The 18545-nt window shown below is 39.7% G+C and overlaps 1 protein-coding gene and 1 pseudogene across 1 annotated transcript in view; both read left to right on the top strand.

Moving 5' to 3' along the window:
• The first annotated feature begins 37 nt into the window (after window positions 1–37).
• Window positions 38–18545, top strand: part of Ints13 (integrator complex subunit 13) — a 31977-nt gene continuing 13469 nt past the window's right edge. Inside the window, exons 1-6 of the mRNA XM_032905408.1 lie at window positions 38–568; window positions 1428–1663; window positions 3474–3548; window positions 14716–14918; window positions 15638–15718; window positions 17947–18037. Coding sequence (XP_032761299.1) covers window positions 1439–1663; window positions 3474–3548; window positions 14716–14918; window positions 15638–15718; window positions 17947–18037 — 675 coding nt within the window. The 5' untranslated portion in view covers window positions 38–568; window positions 1428–1438. The remainder of the gene's footprint in view (window positions 569–1427; window positions 1664–3473; window positions 3549–14715; window positions 14919–15637; window positions 15719–17946; window positions 18038–18545) is intronic.
• Window positions 10025–13020, top strand: LOC116903087 (annotated as a pseudogene).

The following is an 18545-nucleotide window of genomic DNA, read 5'->3' as shown; positions in this document are numbered from 1 at the left end:
CTGTTGATTGGTGGATGGATAGGGGGCGGGGCTTCCCTCTTCTGCTCTCACGGGTTTGCTCTGGCGGCTCGCACTCTCTCGCGTGTTTTCCGAGGGGCTACCGGTCTGGACTGAAGGCGGAGAGGGGAGCTTGAGTGGGTGCGCTCTGCCTGTGCAGAGCCGAGGCCGGCTTATCCCGGCTGCGGCTAGTACTTTGGGGGTTCTCTCAGGTGGTCCTGACCATTCTTCCCAACGGTCGATTGGGAACAATCGTTAGAGCCTTCTTTTTTTTTTTTTCCCCTCACTTGCTCCGCCCTCTTCCGGTTCGGCCTCTGGTAGCCTCTAAGGGGAAGGGGAAGATGGCGGGACTGTGCGAGAGCGCCGTGCGCACGCGCGAGCCCGAGTGCGCTTTGGTGCGTGCACGCGCATGCGCGCGCTCCTGCGTTTAAGAAGCCGGAGTGTTGGGCGATGAGCCGGGCAGTCAGTCTTCTGCGGGTGGTACCAGACCGACTGTGCGCCGACTCCCCACCCACCCTCGTCTGCCTTCTCCCTTAGCCTCCGTTCGCTCACTGCAGGACCAGGCACGAAAGTAAGCGAACCTCGACGCCGAGGGCTTTCCCGTCCACTCACCTTGTCCGCCCCCCCCACCCCTCTACCTAGCAGCCAGGTGTGTGCAGAAGGTTGCAGACAGGGACTTTGGGCGGGGAGAGGCGGTGCACTCCAGAGCAGCCGGAGGTAATAGCGGGTCCCTAAGATGCTTCGTTACACTTGCTCTGTTTCCCATGTGCTTTTAGAATGTAGATTTTTAAAAAAAAATTTTTTTTTTGGTCTAAAATTTTAAGAGCGAAGCGGGGCAGTGCACCACGTGTGTGTGTGTGTGTATACATGTATATATATATATGTATATATATATAAAAGTTTTAGAAGTGTTTCCTCCTCATCTGCATGAGATAGCATCTGTTCTGGTCTACATGGCGAATTACTGTAGTGTATTGCAAGTTGAGGGAGAGGATGAGAGTTTGGTCCATAGGAAGACCCAATATGCAAGTTACCTTAGGAGATGTGTGTGTATTTGGGGTTATACTTTTGCTGTCAGTCTTTTCCTGTGGATTTCCCTCAGCCCCTAAGAAGGATCAGCATAAATACATTTGAAGAATGCATCTGTGGTTTGTGGGCATAGGAATCAAATACAATGCGTATAAATGTTTTCTTCTATTTTAAGTGCTTTGTAAAAGAAAAAGAAGTATGAGCTAATTTCATGTGGTAAATTGACTGCATGGTATGACGTAGCTTATTCCTTGAACTGGCACCTTTACCTTGCCCTTTTTTGCACAAAATTCTTGGAACTTAGGATCCCTATCATATCTTGAGGAAAACACACCTGTGAGAAATCACTTGAGATAAATAAATGTGTCAACGTTTCGACTAGTATGTTTGTCGTTTTACAGATTAAAACAAAATGAAGATTTTTTCTGAATCTCATAAAACAGTGTTTGTTGTGGATCACTGCCCATACATGGCAGAATCCTGTAGACAGCATGTGGAGTTTGATATGCTGGTGAAGAACAGGACCCAAGGAATCATCCCTTTGGCTCCCATCTCCAAATCTTTGTGGACTTGCTCAGTAGAATCTTCCATGGAATATTGTAGAATAATGTATGACATATTTCCTTTCAAAAAACTGGTGAGTGTTATGAACAAACTTATGATGTTGTACTTAAATGTGTATATAGTTATTGCATGAATCTATTGTAGATTTATCCTGTATAGTTGAAGTGTGTGCAGAACTGCCCTTTATGATTAGTGTAGTGTAGTATTCAGTCACAGCCAGCAGTAAGCATGGCGCTGAGCACTTACGTTCCAGGTGAGTTCCAAAGTGCTGTGCTTATTGGCCTCTCCAGCAGCCCAGTGAGGCGAGTTCTATACATGCTAGGCCAGGTAGAAAGTATGTTGCAAGCATGGAACAGCCACTGAAGGTAGAACAACTGGTGGGGATGTTGAGAGGTTATTATTTTGTAGCCCTGACTGTCCTGGATCTCACAATGTAGACCAGGCTAGCCTTGAACTCACAGAAATTCACCTTCTTTTTCTCAAGTGCTGGGATTAAAGATGTGAGCCACCTTCCCAGCTCCAAAAAGCTAAGTTGTTGTGGTGTTGTTGTTGATGCTGCTGCTGGTGATGGTTTGTTTTCTTTTGTTTTCATCAGTAAGAAGAGACATTGACATTTGATAGAAATCTAAGTATTAAAGTTACCTTTAGGTTTCAGGATCCTGGATGTTTCAGGATTACCTGCAAGTAGATGGCATGTGCTTGTAGAAGCCTAAGCTGGGACCTAGAGATTAACTTCTTTGCTTGACCAAGGTCCTTATCATCTTACCTGCTAGGGTTTTGTTTTGTTGTGGTGCTAGGATTGAACCTAACACTGCATGCTAGGTAAACACTATACTGCTGAGTTGTATTTCATCCCTTGCAGTATTTTTTAATTTTATATTTTACTGAGGGGAAATAAGAATGTGGTTCATGTCTGTTATTCGACTGTCTGTGCCTTGTGTGGCTGTCTGTCTGTGCCTTGTGTGGCTTTCTGTGCCTGTGTGGCTGTCTGTGCCTGTGTGGCTGTCTGTGCCTTGTGTGGCTGTCTGTCTGTGCCTTGTGTGGCTGCCTGTGCCTGTGTGGCTGCCTGTGCCTGTGTGGCTGTCTGTGCCTGTGTGGCTGTCTGTGCCTGTGTGGCTGTCTGTGCCTTGTGTGGCTGTCTGTGCCTTGTGTGGCTGTCTGTCTGTGCCTTGTGTGGCTGCCTGTGCCTGTGTGGCTGTCTGTGCCTGTGTGGCTGTCTGCCTTGTGTGGCTGTCTGTCTGTGCCTTGTGTGGCTGCCTGTGCCTGTGTGGCTGTCTGTGCCTGTGTGGCTGTCTGTGCCTTGTGTGGCTTCTGTCTGTGCCTTGTGTGGCTGTCAGTGCTCAGAAACCCTGCTTCTCCAGAGTTACCTCTAAACCTACTTGTTTTGGATTTTGCCTTTTGGGGAGTGTATTTAAATTTAAAGATTGTTATTTACATTTGCTGTTTGCTGTACTTGGAGTTATCTATTCCTGGCTTGTTCTGAGGCTGATTCACTAGTCAGTTTGTAGCCTCCTCAAGTTGCTACATCTGTAGAGAGCCTATGTGTCAACACCAGGTCTTGAGTTGTTAACCAAGTTACTTTTCATAGCATTTATCATTCCCTGAAATTACCCTGTTCGTCTATTTGCTTGTGTTCTTCCTACATTGCTTTACCACATTTTTCACCTCAGACATTGTCCACGTTGTGACAGAACTGTTTTGTCTATCTGTGCATTCCCATATACTCAGTGCGGGAATAGCAGCTGCATGTCCTAGGCATTTATGCTTACTGAGTAGATGAATCAGATGATTGCCTGTGCTAGGAATCGTGTGTGAATTTACAGTGTGATGGTGACTGAGCCAAAGCAGAGTGGAGTACTAACTGTTTCTTTGACATCTACTAGGTGAATTTCATTGTGAGTGACTCGGGAGCACATGTTTTAAACTCTTGGACTCAAGAAGACCAAAACTTACAGGAGGTATGCTCAGTTTTTGAAAATTATTTAAATGTGGTAAAACTTTCAAAAAATGTCTAATTAAAAAAAAAACTGTATCTTTGCAGAATTTTAAAATCTTAAGTTATATTACAAGGAAAATAGCTCTTTCCATTTTAGCCCCCCAAGCAAATCTCAGCTCTACTGTCTTTTTACTTACTTGTTAAATATAATTTCTACATAGCATTTTGTTTATTAAGTTCTTAATTTAAACTTTATCATGATTGTTAGTGATGATTTATTAAGATTTCCACACTCATGCCTTTCCCTTGTCTTTTTCTAATCAGTTTTTGTTAGAAGTTTTATGAGAATTCTGTGTTTGCGTTATAGTTTCCCTAAAAGTATTGTTCACTGCTCTGCCAAATATTGTGATTATTTATAGAATTATCATTTCCTTTTCCTCCCTATATACCTAATGTCGTATACCTGTATAATATATACCTGTATATATGTCTTTCAAAGCTTCTCAATATTTGTCTTACCACAAGTGTATCAGATAGTTTAGTGTTTCCTCTGCACTGACTGCATGGCACCAGGTGTCTTCCGCTTCTCATATTGCATTGATTCCTCTGTATGATCATTTGTCTGGTAGAGTATGACCTCCATAGTTCATGTAATGTGATTCTTCTTATCAATATTTTGAATGTAGAAGGAATAATTTTATTGAAATTATAAAGAACTCACTCCACTGTGTTCATCCTTCCATTGATGCTGTTGAAGATGTCCAATGTTGTATCATTTAAATGCTGAAGGGTTTAAGAATCTTCTTTTCAATGATCTGCCTGTGTGGGTCTTTTATTTGTTGGATTGAACCTTATAGTCTATTTAGTTAAGAGGAAATTCTGAGTTGTGTCTTTGATACTGTTCTTGTTTTTGTTCTGTCTTTCTAGAATATTGATTAATAGGATGTTGGACTTCCCAGGTTAAAGTCACTTTTCTCATTGAGCACCTCTCTGTTATTTGACTATTTTGAACCTTTTAACCCTTATTTGGAAGTTTTATTTGACTGTATTTTAATTTTCAAGAGCTTGTCCTTGTATTTTAATTATGCCCTTTTGTCAGATTTCCTTGTTTTATGGTTATATATACCCTTTTAGAACTATAGAGTTATTAATTAGGGCTTATTTGAAGATTAATTTTGATTTCTCTGTTCCCAGATTTCTTCCCATGTTGAGACTTTACTTAAATGCCTGCTGACCTCTGGCTATGCAGTCTCATTTATCTGCAAGGCACTGAGCAGCCAATTAAGAGAGCCTCAGTTGTGGGTAGTATTCCTGACTGGGCTTCACTGTGAAATAAGCCAGTTATTCATATTAAAGAACTGCAAAATGTCACAGTCAACACATCCCTTTGGGACCTTGCAGGGTCTCCAGAAAGGATCCTCCACTTTTTTACCTGCGTTCTATGAACTCCATTGTCAGCTTTCTGGGAGGAGAGAAAGGCTGGTTCTGCCATTCACAGGAGGATTTTGAGAATATATTTAATTTTGTGGCTTTTAATGTAGTACTTTGTTATGTAAGAGAAGTTTTAGCTTCATGTGGCTATTTAAAATTTAAATTATAGTTCCTTTGTACCCTTCGCTATGTTTAGGTGTTCAGAAAACAACAGGTAGATAGTGGTTCCTGTATGGACCAGGACAGGTAGGAAATTGAGCATTTTATAAAGCTCTGTTGGGTAGTGCTAGTCCAGGACCTTGCCTTTGCTCTCTGCTGTGCTCTGAGGTGTACATGCGTGGTATGTTGCTAATGTGATTCTGTGTCTGTCTATGGTTGCCTGGTAATAGGTAATGGGTTAGGGTCTGAATCAGAGTGTGCTATATAACTGACTACAAGCTGTTTGTAGGTTCTTCAGTACCTTCTTCAGCCTTGCTTTGTGTGATGCATGGTGCCTTCTATTTGGGGGTGTACCCTTTCTGTGGGGTGTGTCATCTTGTCTTTCTTCCCGTGAAGGTACAGACTTCAGCTTGTCCAATACTGTTATGCTCATTGCCAGTTTTCCATTTTTATAATTCTCAGTGACATTTCCATATTCCTCTTTTTTTTTGGTCTGCGTTAATATAGGGATTTTGTGCTTTTTTTTATTGTGGCAGTGATGGGAGTGTTCTTGGAGATTAGATTTATGGCCTTCTGCATGCTAGACAAGCCCTGTAACATGAACTACTATCTCCTTTATAGACTTTTCAGACCTTAAATTTATGATTCCTTTGCCTTACCTCCATGTAGCTAGTATTAGATGACTGCCCTATGAAGACTGGTAGGTTTATGCTTTTTAAAGTTTCCTTTTCCTGTGGTCTTAGTAAGGTGAGCTCAAATAAACTTAGGCTGTATTCATTACATTTATTATTTGTATTATTTGTTAGAACATTGAGTTTCTGGTAGCTTTTGGTTTTTGTTATTGTTTATTTTGGGCAGAAGATGTCAATCTACTCAGTTCGTCACTGATGCCTATGAACAACATGAGAGAAAGGAATTAATGAAATATTTGAATACTATTTGAATGAATTTTTCTAAAAATGTTTCTGTTCATGAATAGTCATCATTGGAAATAATCCTTCCAAGGTTAGTTTTAATAGAAGACTTTAAAAAAGGAGTTAATTACAGTGCTTGGTCCTACAATATTTGTGATTAGTCTTTTAAGCTGTACGCATGTCTAATTTCTCATTGTTTTGAGGTAAGTCACTGAAGAAAGGGGTATTGCCATAGCTTTATACTTTTACCTATCCAGAATATTCTTACTATTTGTTATATATTTGAAAACAATTTAAGGATTTTATACATCTCCATATCTTTTAGGAAGTACCATGAAAAAAAATTTGGAGCCTTTCTACTTGTATGTAAAATAAAAATCAGCACATACTTTGTATAGATCTTTCTTCCTGCACCACTGAGGTATATCAATTGTATGACTATAAAAGAAGTTGCTGGCATGATGGCACAGACTGGTATTCCCAGCATTCAGAAGGAATAGGCAGAAGGATCAGGAGTTTCAGATCAATCTTGACTACATAGTGTTAAGGTATATCAAGGTAATCTTGAGTACAAGTGTCATAGTTCGAGGGTAGCCTGGACTACAGCAGACCCTGTCACAAAAAAGCAAACTCAACATACCAAATGAAGCAAATACCATGAATGTCTAGTGTTGGGAGGAACCCTTCAGTATTCTGAAGTTGTGAGTACAAAAGAAAGAAACTCTGTTGTGAAGGCAACTCTAGTATGTCACTGATGTTGATTTTTTTTTTTTTTTTTTTTGTATGAAGTATATGTGGTACATTGTGCTTTGGTTATTTTTGACACAGCAAGTTGTCAGAAATCCGCATGAATAATGAATGAAGTCAGCTGGTTGCAGATACTTACGCTGGAGGAACTTTAGACATCCTTTGCTATATAATTCCTTCCTCGTGTAGACAAAGGGCCTAAGACCCACCCACAGCTACTATAGATGCTCTTTGCATTGTGGCACACATCTGGAGCCTATATGCATGGTTCGTTTTTTTAAATTGTCACACTTGAGGGGTTTGGGTCTTCCTTATTTTTGTCTGTTAAGTAAAGATTGACCAACAGTGTCACTAATGTGGAACAAGTTCTATTATTTTTACTTTTAGTAGGTGAGGAAAAGAGCCAGAAGAAATTGGCCAGGGTCACATAGCTAATAAAAGACTGAAAAGAATGTCAGTCCGTGTCTGACTCCAAAGCTTTTTTCTTCTGTTTTCCCAAGGAAATATACTATCCTTTCTCGTAAACCAGTGCTTGTTAAGCTTTTTCTATATCGCTGGAATATATAGTAGTTCATAAATAATAGTCTTTTCTTTTCTATCTAATTTAGAAAACGTCCAAATCTACCCATAACCTCTCTGTGTGTGTTTCATAATCCTATTCCTGATGATTGCTGTGACATCGTGCCTGTCAGAGCAGTTTAAGGGAGGAAAGCATTACTTTGGTTCAGTTTCAGATGAGTGCAGCAGTCCCATCATGGCTGAGAAGGTGTGGCGGCTGTGGCCCTGTCTGGAGCTATCTCCTGTTTAGAGCTCTCCCTGTGGGAATGTGAGATTGGCAGATCAGGAGGCCAAGAGGGAAACTAGAAGCCAGGCCAGACTGTCTCCCTCAAAGACCTGCCTTACATTTGCTTTGTAGGCTCCTAAATGCAAGTTTTCGCAGCCTTGAAAACAGTGCCACCAGCGGGGGCCACCACGTGCAGACATGGGAGCCTGTGGAGGCTGTTTCAACTGAACTGTAACAAGTACAAATTATTGTTAAAACACTGCCTACTTTTCATTTCTTCTTTGGATTATTGGTGCTAAAACCTGTTTGTAGCAGTTGAAGAGAGCTGAACCAGCCCAGTTCTAAAGAGCTTCACATTAGCAAACCCTGATTCTACATCACAGTGTAGGAGACACTGCAAATCAATGTTTTGCGCCACCACCACAAAACCCCTTCATTTTCATTGGTTACAAAAATATGTGTTGATGGATTAAGAAGTGCTGTTTTAATATGTATACATATGATGTTCAAATCAGGTAAATTGTCTCTGCAAAAACTTAACATTCCTTTTGATCAAAAGCTTTTAAGAGTCTTTCCTAGACTAGAGATGTAGCTGAGTTGGTAGAACACTTACGTATGTGGTAGGCGTGGAGCCCTGCATTCAGATCTGGAGCACAGTGTAAAACCAGGTGTGGTACTAAATGTCTGATCTCAGTGCTGGAGATGGAGGTAATAGCAGGCTCAGAAGTCAGGTTGTTCTCACCTGTATAGAGTTTGAGCCTAGCTAGAGCTACCTGAGTACCTTCTACAAACAAACTATCCTAGCATAGAAACATCCAGTTCTCCATTTCTTTCTGCTTTGGGTCCTGGGAATCAAACTGAAACCATCAGACTTGGAGGCAAGCATGTATCCCCACTGAGCCATCCAGCAGCCCTTCTGTCCTGTTTTTAGGATAAATCTAGTCACCGCGATCTCCCTGGTTGCCTTGGATCCTGTGAAGGTCTGTCTGTACTGTGACATAGAAATAATGTCTGGCAATGCAGTACATGTGATGCTCAGCACACGTATACATTGTGTAATTGTTCAAATCTCGTAACAATGCTTAACAATCTCTTAGTCCCCTCACACCCCCCCAAAAACCATTTAAATCCTAAGCTGTTTGAATCGATGCTTCTGTTGGAGATGACTTGAGGAGGGTCCTCCTACCTCTTGCACCTGTTGTTCATTTGAGTGAAAATGTGTCACTTGATTTGTTTGTTTTGATTTATTTTTTCTTTTATATTTCTTTTTCTTTTTGAGATGAGGTTTCACTATGTAGTCCTTGCTGGCCTAGAAATGATTGTATAGACCAGAATGGCCTTGAAGTTATCAAGATACACGTGTATTATCTGCCTTACAAGTTCTGGAATTAAAGACATGGGCCACCAAAACTGCAATGTTAATATATTTTCTTTTTTTTAAAAGTCATTTAATATAAAATAAGATTATTAGTAGGGTAGAATATATTGCTTATTTTCTTATATTAATGTTTTATAAATCTTTTGAATGTCTTGAGGTGTTCATAGATATTTAGAATGCCAGATAAATTTATGAACTTTTATGATAGACTATTTCATGAAATTTTTAAATGCCCTTATTTATTCTGCAGAATATGTAGAGTTGGAAAGTAGGTAGCCAAAAAATGAGATTATAGTATTTTATAGTTAAGATGAAACTTGAATTCTCAGGTAAGCAGTCCTTCCTCCTCACCCTCTTCAGTAACTAGGGCCACAGGCACATGACACATAGACACCTTTTTTAAAAAGCTATACTGAGAATAACTCACAGACCGTGAAATTTGCCCATTGAAAGTATAGAATTATTGGACTATACCATTACTAAAATTTACTAATATACATCCACAGCTATGTATAGTGATTACCGCTGTCAATTTTAGAGCATTCCCTACCTCAAAACTCCCCCATACATACTGGTTATTCCTACTTATTTCCTTACTTCCAGACAATCTCTAATCTTTCTGTATAGATTTTTCTGTTCTAGTTTCTTAATGTGAGTGGAATCCTGTAATATGTGGGTTTGTAACTGGCTTCTTTGACTTAGCATTTATGTCATTTTCAAGGTTCATTCATAATGTTGTTTATGCTTGCTTCCCTCCCACCTGCCAAGACAGTTTCCTCTGTATATTATAGCCCTGGCTCTTCTGGAACCCACTCTGTAAAATCAGGCTGGCCTCAAACTCAGAGATTCACCTACCTCTGCTTCCTGAGTACTGGGATCAGAGGCGTGTGCCACCACTGCCTGGGCATTTTTTTTAATTGTGTATGTGTTGATGATGGGTGTATGAGCATCTGTGTGGAGGATCTGAGGGAGGGCAGCTTTGTGGAGTCATTTCTCTCCATCTTTACATGGTTGTGCACTGAACTCAAGTTGCCAGGATTGCATCATTAGGTAGTGAGAGGACAAGCCATCTCTCAGCTCTGTTTTATAAGTGTGTACTTCATTTTGTTTGTCAGGAGTTGGACATTTGGGGCTTTTGTGGGTAACGCTGCTATGAATACCTATACATGTTTTTCATGTGAAAATTATGACACCCTTTTTTGTTTTTTATTCTTTATACACAAGAGTAGAATTGGTTGGTGATTTGGTAACCCGTATTTAACACTTTGAAGAACTGCCAAGCTCTTTGCCATGTTTCTCCTTCCAGCAGTGAATGAGGGTTTATGTTTCTCTGGGTGCTGTCAATGCTTGCTTTTATTATCTGACTTTGGATTTTAGACTCTAGTACATATAACATTACTTCATTTGAAAATTGTATTTCTCAACACAGAATGCATGTGCGGGGCGTTTCAGCCATTGGAGAAGTGGGCTAATGAAAAGAATGGGGTGTGGGCGTGCAATGTTTGGTAGATGTCACTGAGCTAGATGGGACAGGCAGGTAACAATTTCAGGATGCCAGGACGTTCCAGTACAAATTCAGGTTCTACTCGTTGCATATCCTACAGTGGTGTAGAGTCAGCTCCCTCCTCCTTAAAAAACTTCCAGTCCGTATCAGCTCTGGAATGGACACAGTTTCTAGTGTTGCCTTGGACCTTGTGGAGACTCAAACTGAAGTGAGTAGTGAATACAGTGTGGACAAGGCCATGGTTGAATTTGCTAAGATGGATGGAGAACTATAAACCATTATGTTTAGGCTGTCCAGTCTAAAATAAATTGTGTAAAAGAAGAACGTCCAGAAAATACCAGATTTAAAATTACTGGTGGAGAAGAAATTTTTGGCTTTACAGGATAAGAACTCTGGCGCTGACTTTAAAGAGAATGACAAGTTCATGCAGTTTAAGCAGTAACTGTGGGAGCTGAAAAAGCTATATGGTATTCATGTAAACAGAGAATGATGGGACAGAAGGAGTTGAAGATATGATTGTGACCCAGAGTCAAACCAATTTCATTTGCCCTATAACACAGTTGGAAATGAAGAAGCCAGTGAAAAATAAAATGTGTGGCCATTGTTCGCATGATGGAATCCAAGCATAAGAGGAGGAAGAAGGCCTGTTGCCCAAAAATTGGCAGTAGCCACACAGACATGAGAGTGTTGGATCTCATTCTGGATGAAGCCCTGAGAAAGGCAATCAAGGGCCACAAGAAGAAGAAAAAGCGCCACAAGTAGGAGCAAGCCACCTGCCACAGGGATGTCAGCAGCCTACCTCCCCGCCAGCCACCAGAGGGTGAAGGTAGACAGCAGTAGGCCCGGCCAAGCAGTGTTCTGTGGTAACCCTTGAAGGCTAATTGTAATTGAAAGCATTCTTTAAGTTACACAATAAAAACACAAGTACATTATATTCTTTCAAGTGCTCCGAAATTTTAAATAAAACTTTGATAATCCTCAAAATAAATGTATTTCTCTAATGAGTAATAGCATCGAACATTTTTTCATGTGCTTACTGGACACAAAGAAGTCAGCTGACACTGACAGGAGCCACACTGAAACTGTAGCTCTATTTGGGTGGTGTTGCGTCTTAGCAGTATAGTCTTTCATTCTGTGAGTGCAGGAAGTTGTTTTCTGTATGTAGATCTCTTTAATCTCTTTAATCAATGTTTTAGAGTTTTTAAGGTATAACCTTTTTATTATTTTGTTAAATGTATTCCTAAGTATTTTCTTCTTTTAAGAGTTATTCTAAGTTGGTTTTTCCTCCTTAATTATCTTTTGGGATCCTTCGTTCTAAGTATGTAGAAGTATAATTAATTTTATGTATTGACCTTATATCCTGTGGCCTTAATAAATTAATAAGTTAACTGGAAGTACTTGAGATCGAACCAATGGCTTCATGCATGCTAGACAAAGGCTCTACTACTGGACTACAGCTGCAGCCTTGTGCTTATTAATTCTAGTAGCTTTTTAATGGACTCCTTAAGGTTTTCTATAGGCAAAATCATGCACCTGCAGCATAGGGATAGTTCTACTTCTTGTCTTCCAGTCTAGACCACTGTATTTCCTTTTCTTTCCTAATTGTCCTGACAGGAACTTCTGTACTGTGTTGAGTAAAATGGTGCAAGGGACATCTTGGTTTGTATAGTCAATTACGGTGAACACTTTTAGTCTTCAACCATTAATGATGAGTGCCCTCAGGGTTTTTCAGGGGTAACCTTTATCTGCATGAGGAACTAGTTCATTAGTTTTTTTGTTTTGTTTTGTTTTGTTTTTTTTGTTTTGTTTTGTTTTTGTATGTTGTCAAAACCTTTTCCTGGGTTTATATGAAGTGATGGTGTGGTTTGGGTTTTTTTTATTTGTAATATGTCTTACATTTACTTTTTTGATGCTAAATGAACCTGATTTTCTTTTTTATTATATTTTATTATTCAAAACATTTTTAAAATCTAAATATATATTGATTCTATTCTTCCCTTACCCCAAGTTTTTCCCCTTTCCTACCTACCCAACCTTTTGGTTCTTTCTCAAAAAACCACAAAAACCCAACATGACAACCTTCCCTCCCCAGAACCAAGAAGATAAAGTAACACACCACCCAGAACAAATGGCAGCAAAGCCCACCAAACTATAACCAAATAAACTGTGGAGTCCGTAGTATGTTGGTCACCTAGTTACTCCGAATCATAAGGCATGTTCTAGAGTGATTGATATACCCGGTGTCACTCCATTGGGGAAAAAAACCTGATTATCCCTCTTCTAGCAGGTAAAACTGACAGGTCAGTTGTTAACCTTTACCCTAGTAGCTAGGTTTTCATTCATTCATTTTTTAAAATGTAACAAAATAAAATATAATAAGGTAAAACTATCATATCCAACTTGGACAAGACAAACCAACAGTAGGAAAAGAGTTGGAGAGAAGGCACAAGAATCAGATTCACTTATTCACACACCCAGGAATCCCATAAAAACACTAAATTGGAAGCCAGAATGTAAGCACAGAGGACCCTTCCAGGCCTCTGCAGGCCCTGTGCATGCTGCCCAAGTCTCTGAGTTCATATGAGCTTTGCTCCTGTTGACTTAGAGAGCTTTGTTTTCTAGGTGCTATACATCCCTCTGGCCTTTCAACTAACTCTTTCACCTCTTCTTCCAAGGGATTCCCTGAGCTTTGAGGGGAAAGATTTTGTGGAGACATCCCATTTAGTCTTGAGTGTTTGTCTCAGGGTTTCATTGCTGTGAAGAGACACTGTAGCCATGGCAACTCTTATAAAGGAAAACATTCAACTGGGGCTGACTTACAGTTCAGAGACTTATTTCCGTATCTTCATGGTAGGAGTGATGGTGGCATGCAGGCAGACATGGTGCTGGAGAGGTAGCTGAGAGTTCTACATCTGGGACTGCAGGCAGGAAGAGAGTGAGCCACTAGGAGTAGGTTCTGAAACCTCAAAACCCATCTCTAGTGACACACTTCCTCCAACAAGGCCACACCTCCCATTAGTGCCACTCCCTATGGGCCACTGGGGACCATTTCTTTTTCAAACCACAGTGTTCCAGGGTCTCTTACTCTGCGTAATGTTTGGCTGCGGGTCTCTGTATTTGCTCCCATCTTCTTACAGAATAAGCTTCTTTGGTAATGGCTGAATAAGGCACTGATCTGTGAGAATAACAGTATCATAAGTCATTTTATCACTATTATTTAGACTATTATCAGTTGGTTTTACTCTCCGTCCCTGGGCTTTCTAGTCTCAAGTTGTGGTCACACAAGCAGTGTTGGGTATGAGCTCCATCTCAGGAAGTGGGCCAGATCAGTTATTGGTTGGTTATTCCAGCAGGCTTTGAGCCACCATTACCTTATCCCGTCTTGCAGGCAGTACACCACTGTAGATTAAGGGTCTTAGTGTTTTGAGAGCGTGCAGAGTACCTTCCTGTACCAAAGATGTTGGAATGTAGGAGTGAAGACTTTCTAGAGACCAGCTTGACATACCCATATTCAGTGAGTTGTATGGGTGTTGTCTGCAGCAATGGGGCTTTGCTGTCAGTTGTGGAAAGCAACCTATAGTCTCAGCAACAGCTTGGGTTGTTTGAAGATCCCTGTGGGGCCCCTTTAGCCAGTAACTCAGTCCTGGTTCTGGAAGCTTCATTTGATTACATGAGGTGGCCATTTGGGACTGTCTTCTTCACTTAGATTACTTTCGTGTGCATGTGTGTGTGTGTGTGTGTGTGTACTTTATAAAATTTCTACCATATTAGGTTTCCATATTACCCTTCAAATATGCCTTAATTTTAGCTGTCTCTCCCCATATTCCCTCCCACAAGCCCTTCTCTCCTCTTCCTCCATTTGATACTAAGTTCACGTTCATTCTTGACAGAAATCCTCCATGGTTATGGCATGTGTTGTTAGATTTGGCTTGCTAGTATTTTGTTCAGGGAGTCTGTATCCATATATATGATTTATTTATTTTTATGTTATGTGAATTGGTGTTTTGCCTGCATATATATCTGGTAAGGGTATCAGATCTCCTGGAACTGGAGTTACAGACAGTTGTGAGCTGCCCTGTAGGTGCTGGGAATTGAACCTGTGTTCCTTGGGAGAGCAGCCCGTGCTCTTAATCTCTGAACCAGCTGTCTGGCTCCTTGTCCATATTTTGAGAAGTATTGGTTTATAGTTTCCTCAGGATGTTTTTGTCTAACTTGTCTTTTTTTTTTTTTTTTTTTTTTTGGGTCAACATGGTTGTTTTTCCTTTTACTTAGCTAATGGCAGCACTAGCTACTGTGGGGCCTCCTAACCCTCGGGCAGATCCAGAGTGCTGCAGCATTCTACATGGTCTTGTTGCAGCAGTGGAAACCCTTTGCAAAATTACCGAATACCAACATGAGGCTCGTACTTTACTCATGGAGAATGCAGAACGAGTTGGGAATAGAGGACGGATAATCTGCATTACAAATGCAAAAAGGTGGGCTAAGTATGGACGGCCTCTAAATATGTATGGGTATGCAATTGCTTCTTGATTTATTTTATTTCTAGCATTTCTTTGATATTGGGACTGGGCGTATTGAGTTCTAATACAAATCCATCCTGATAGGCTGCATATGCTTATGCATATTGGCAGTCCTGCACTTGGGAGGTGTGGCAGGAAGATGGCCTGAGTTTGAGGTCAGCTTAACCTATGTACTGAGTTCCCCGCTAGCTAGGGCTGCAGAGCAAAACTCTCAATGAAGTCATCTTGGTGAAAAATGTTTAAATTATCATGTAAATTGATAAGACTGTTTTTCACTGATTTTTTTTTTTAAAGATAATTTGATAATACAAATGAGATATGTTCAGGACAGTCTTTGCTGAAGTAATTTTTTGAAAAGTATTTATTATTATTTTTTAAATTATATGTACGCATGTGTCTGTGAGTGGGTTTGTGCACACGAATATAGGTACTGCAGAGGCTAGAAGATGACTTCAGATCCCCTGCAGCTAGTTACAGGCAGTTGTGAGCTGCTGGACTTGGGTGCTGGGAACCAAATTGAGGTCTTCTGCAAGAACAGTACTTGCTCTTAACCTTCGAGCACTCCCTCAGCCCCTGCTGAGGTAATTTTGTGTGCCAGTGTCAGCATGCTACAGCTTTGATTGTTTTCTTACTATTTGTTGCTGTAAGTTTTCTCTCTTTTTTTAATAACATAGTGATAGTCATGTACGAATGCTTGAAGACTGTGTCCAGGAAACAATTCATGAACATAACAAGCTCGCTGCAAACTCAGATCAGTGAGTATAAGTCATAGATGAAATAACTGTTTTTAACTTCACATGATATAATTTCATATTTATTTGCAACAATTTTTTTAGTATGTTTGGTAGTATTTCCTTGATTTTTCTTACTTAATAAATTAGCATAATGCTATAAGTTGATAAGAATTTTTTTATTTTTCTTAACATTTTAGAGTATCACTTTCTTTTCACAAGAAAAGGGTTCAGAATGCTAAAATAATACCTAAATTATAGGTTTCTATAGGTCATTATCATACCCTTCTAGGAACTTAAAAAATATGCAAATTGTGGATATCTTTACTCATTATTTACTAGTTCAGAATGTACCAGCTCATTGCATGGTGGGGGTTTAATTGTAAACAACAGCAGTTGAAAAGAACATTTTTTCTTTATACTCATAGCAGTGTGTAGGGATGATCAAAAGTGATATCGTTTGCTTTTCTATACCAAACAGTTCTACCACTCTGTGGAAAATATCTGGGTAACCTGCAGTTCATGTATGATATCAGCTCTCTGGAGTTAGTGCAGCCCCTACATAGTAAGAGCTCAGCTTTTCAGAATTGAATACCTTCCTTACCCTTTCAGACACCAGTGCTAGTCTGACTTACCAACCATCATTTGTTCCCACAGCCCCATCATGTCTAACAGTTTGTGTGAACTAGTATACTAATGTGTTTTAAGGGATACAGATGAAGCAGGTGACATAGCACAAAGCAGAGGAAGTCACAGGTGTGGGAGATTTTACCCCTCGGAGATGAATCTGCTGTCTTCATGGTGTGTGGATGTATTCATGTCAAGATGCTGAGCCCCTTTATCTCTGGGGCTTTCATGGAGATGTCACACAGGCATGACTGGATACTCTCTGGCCCCCTCTTTCCTTCCTAAAGGATGGCAGAGTAGGGCTCAATGGTCCCAAGCTTCTAATGAAAGCATAGTCTTTCTGGTAATATCTTCTCCATCCAGGGGCTGTGAAGAATCCCAAGTCAGGTCATTAACACAGAGGATCTAGTACCCAGGAAATTCTCAGAGATTTAGCAACCAGCTGTCAAGAACCAAGATGCAAGGTCAAATGCTAGAGAGCTGAAGGTACTTTCAGTACCCATAGTACTTAAGACTGAAGTCCTGTAAGTAAGGGTTTTTGGGAACTCTGTCCCATCTGCCAGGTCCATAGACCAAATTTTGCAGCATAGCCAGTAAGGATGTATTTATTGCAGTTGTCCTGGACTGCAGGTTAGATTGAGCAGTTACTAATTTTCTTATGTGGAATTAGGGACATTTCTGTTAGAAGTGGGACTGTCTTTAGTAGAAGGTCCTTAAGTGTTTAGTGTCCTGTACAGTTCACTTGAAAGTGGCTCAGGAAGAAACAGTCGCACCTATATTCAGAGTCAGGAAGAACATAAATATAACTAACAGTGAATGTGTATGATGTACAATGTAGGATATATGGATTTTCACGGTGAATATAGTACAGTCAACTTCAGAATACAAGGTTAGGGAAGGGCTGGTGAGATGGCTCCATATCTGACAACATGAATTCTGAACCTTTGTGGTGGAAGGAGAGACTCCCATGTTATCCTCTGATCTCCATATATGCATTGTACACCCCCTCCCATAAAAAAGTAAAAATGTCATTTAAAAAAATCGGGGACATTTTTTAGTCTTGTAGTCTTAGAAGTAATCATTTACGTTTTGCTGTTATTATTGCCTGATTTTTGTCCTTAAAACTAAGAAATTCAATATACAGATACTCATTTTCTTTGTGACAGTTATAGGAAATTGTGAGACCTTTTTCTTCATTGTTATTTTTTAACTTTGAAAAGATTTTTATTATGCAAAGATTGTCACGTAATTGGATATATTCTGCTTTGAACAGTCTCTTACTGTCCATAGTAACTTCTGAGCATCTCATCTGCCCGTGGCATAGGAGTGGCATTGCCTCAGTGACATCATGTGAAAGCAGGGCCCTGGTACATGGCTGTGGGGCACCAACCTTCAGTGTTTTTATTGCTTAAATATACAGAGAAAGGTTTTGCATTTCATTTAAACGAATGCAATTACTCATTATACACTGGGTAACTGTTTAGCTTAGAGTGATAGGAGTGATATCTGATTATAGTTTTATTATGTACATAATACTGTTTATTTTGGTAAGGTTGAAATAGTCTGCTTGCCTGAATTCTTTACAATATCTATTCTAACATTATAAGTGAAAGTTTTTTTTTAAGTCTCATGCAGATTCAAAAATGTGAGTTGGTCTTGATTCACACCTACCCAGTTGGTGAAGATAGCCTTGTGTCTGATCGTCCTAAAAAGGAAGTAAGTGTGGAAGACAGCATTAACTGATCACATTACTGTTTTTTTCTGCCAAGAAACTATTTGAAAGTCTGAGAACAAACCTTTATGTCAGACATCTAACTAGTCAGAATAGTCTGTTGTAATTACAGATGTTATATGTTTCATGTGTTTCCTTCATTACTGACATTTATTTTAATAAAATGAGTTGCCGATCCATACAATTTTTATTCTTACTATTCTTCATTGTGAGTTTTAGTTACTTCAGTAACTTTAATTTTTCTTCATTTTGAGAAAAGGAGTATATTCTAATAATCTCAGAGGACCAAGAAACCAACTTAAAAGTAGAAAAATTTTAAATGAAAAGATAATTTTGTTGGTTGGTAGGTATTATTGGTAGTATGTATTTAGAAATACAAATCTATCCATTTATATAGTTACTGTAAGTAAATAATAGTATGCTAATTTTTATTTTTATTTGATTAGATTTTTTTAACCATATCCACTATTACATTAGAATATGAATTTTTGA

Source organism: Rattus rattus, chromosome 6, assembly GCF_011064425.1.
Source record: "Rattus rattus isolate New Zealand chromosome 6, Rrattus_CSIRO_v1, whole genome shotgun sequence".
Lineage (NCBI taxonomy): Eukaryota > Metazoa > Chordata > Mammalia > Rodentia > Muridae > Rattus > Rattus rattus.
This window is presented reverse-complemented; position numbering and strand designations above follow the sequence as displayed.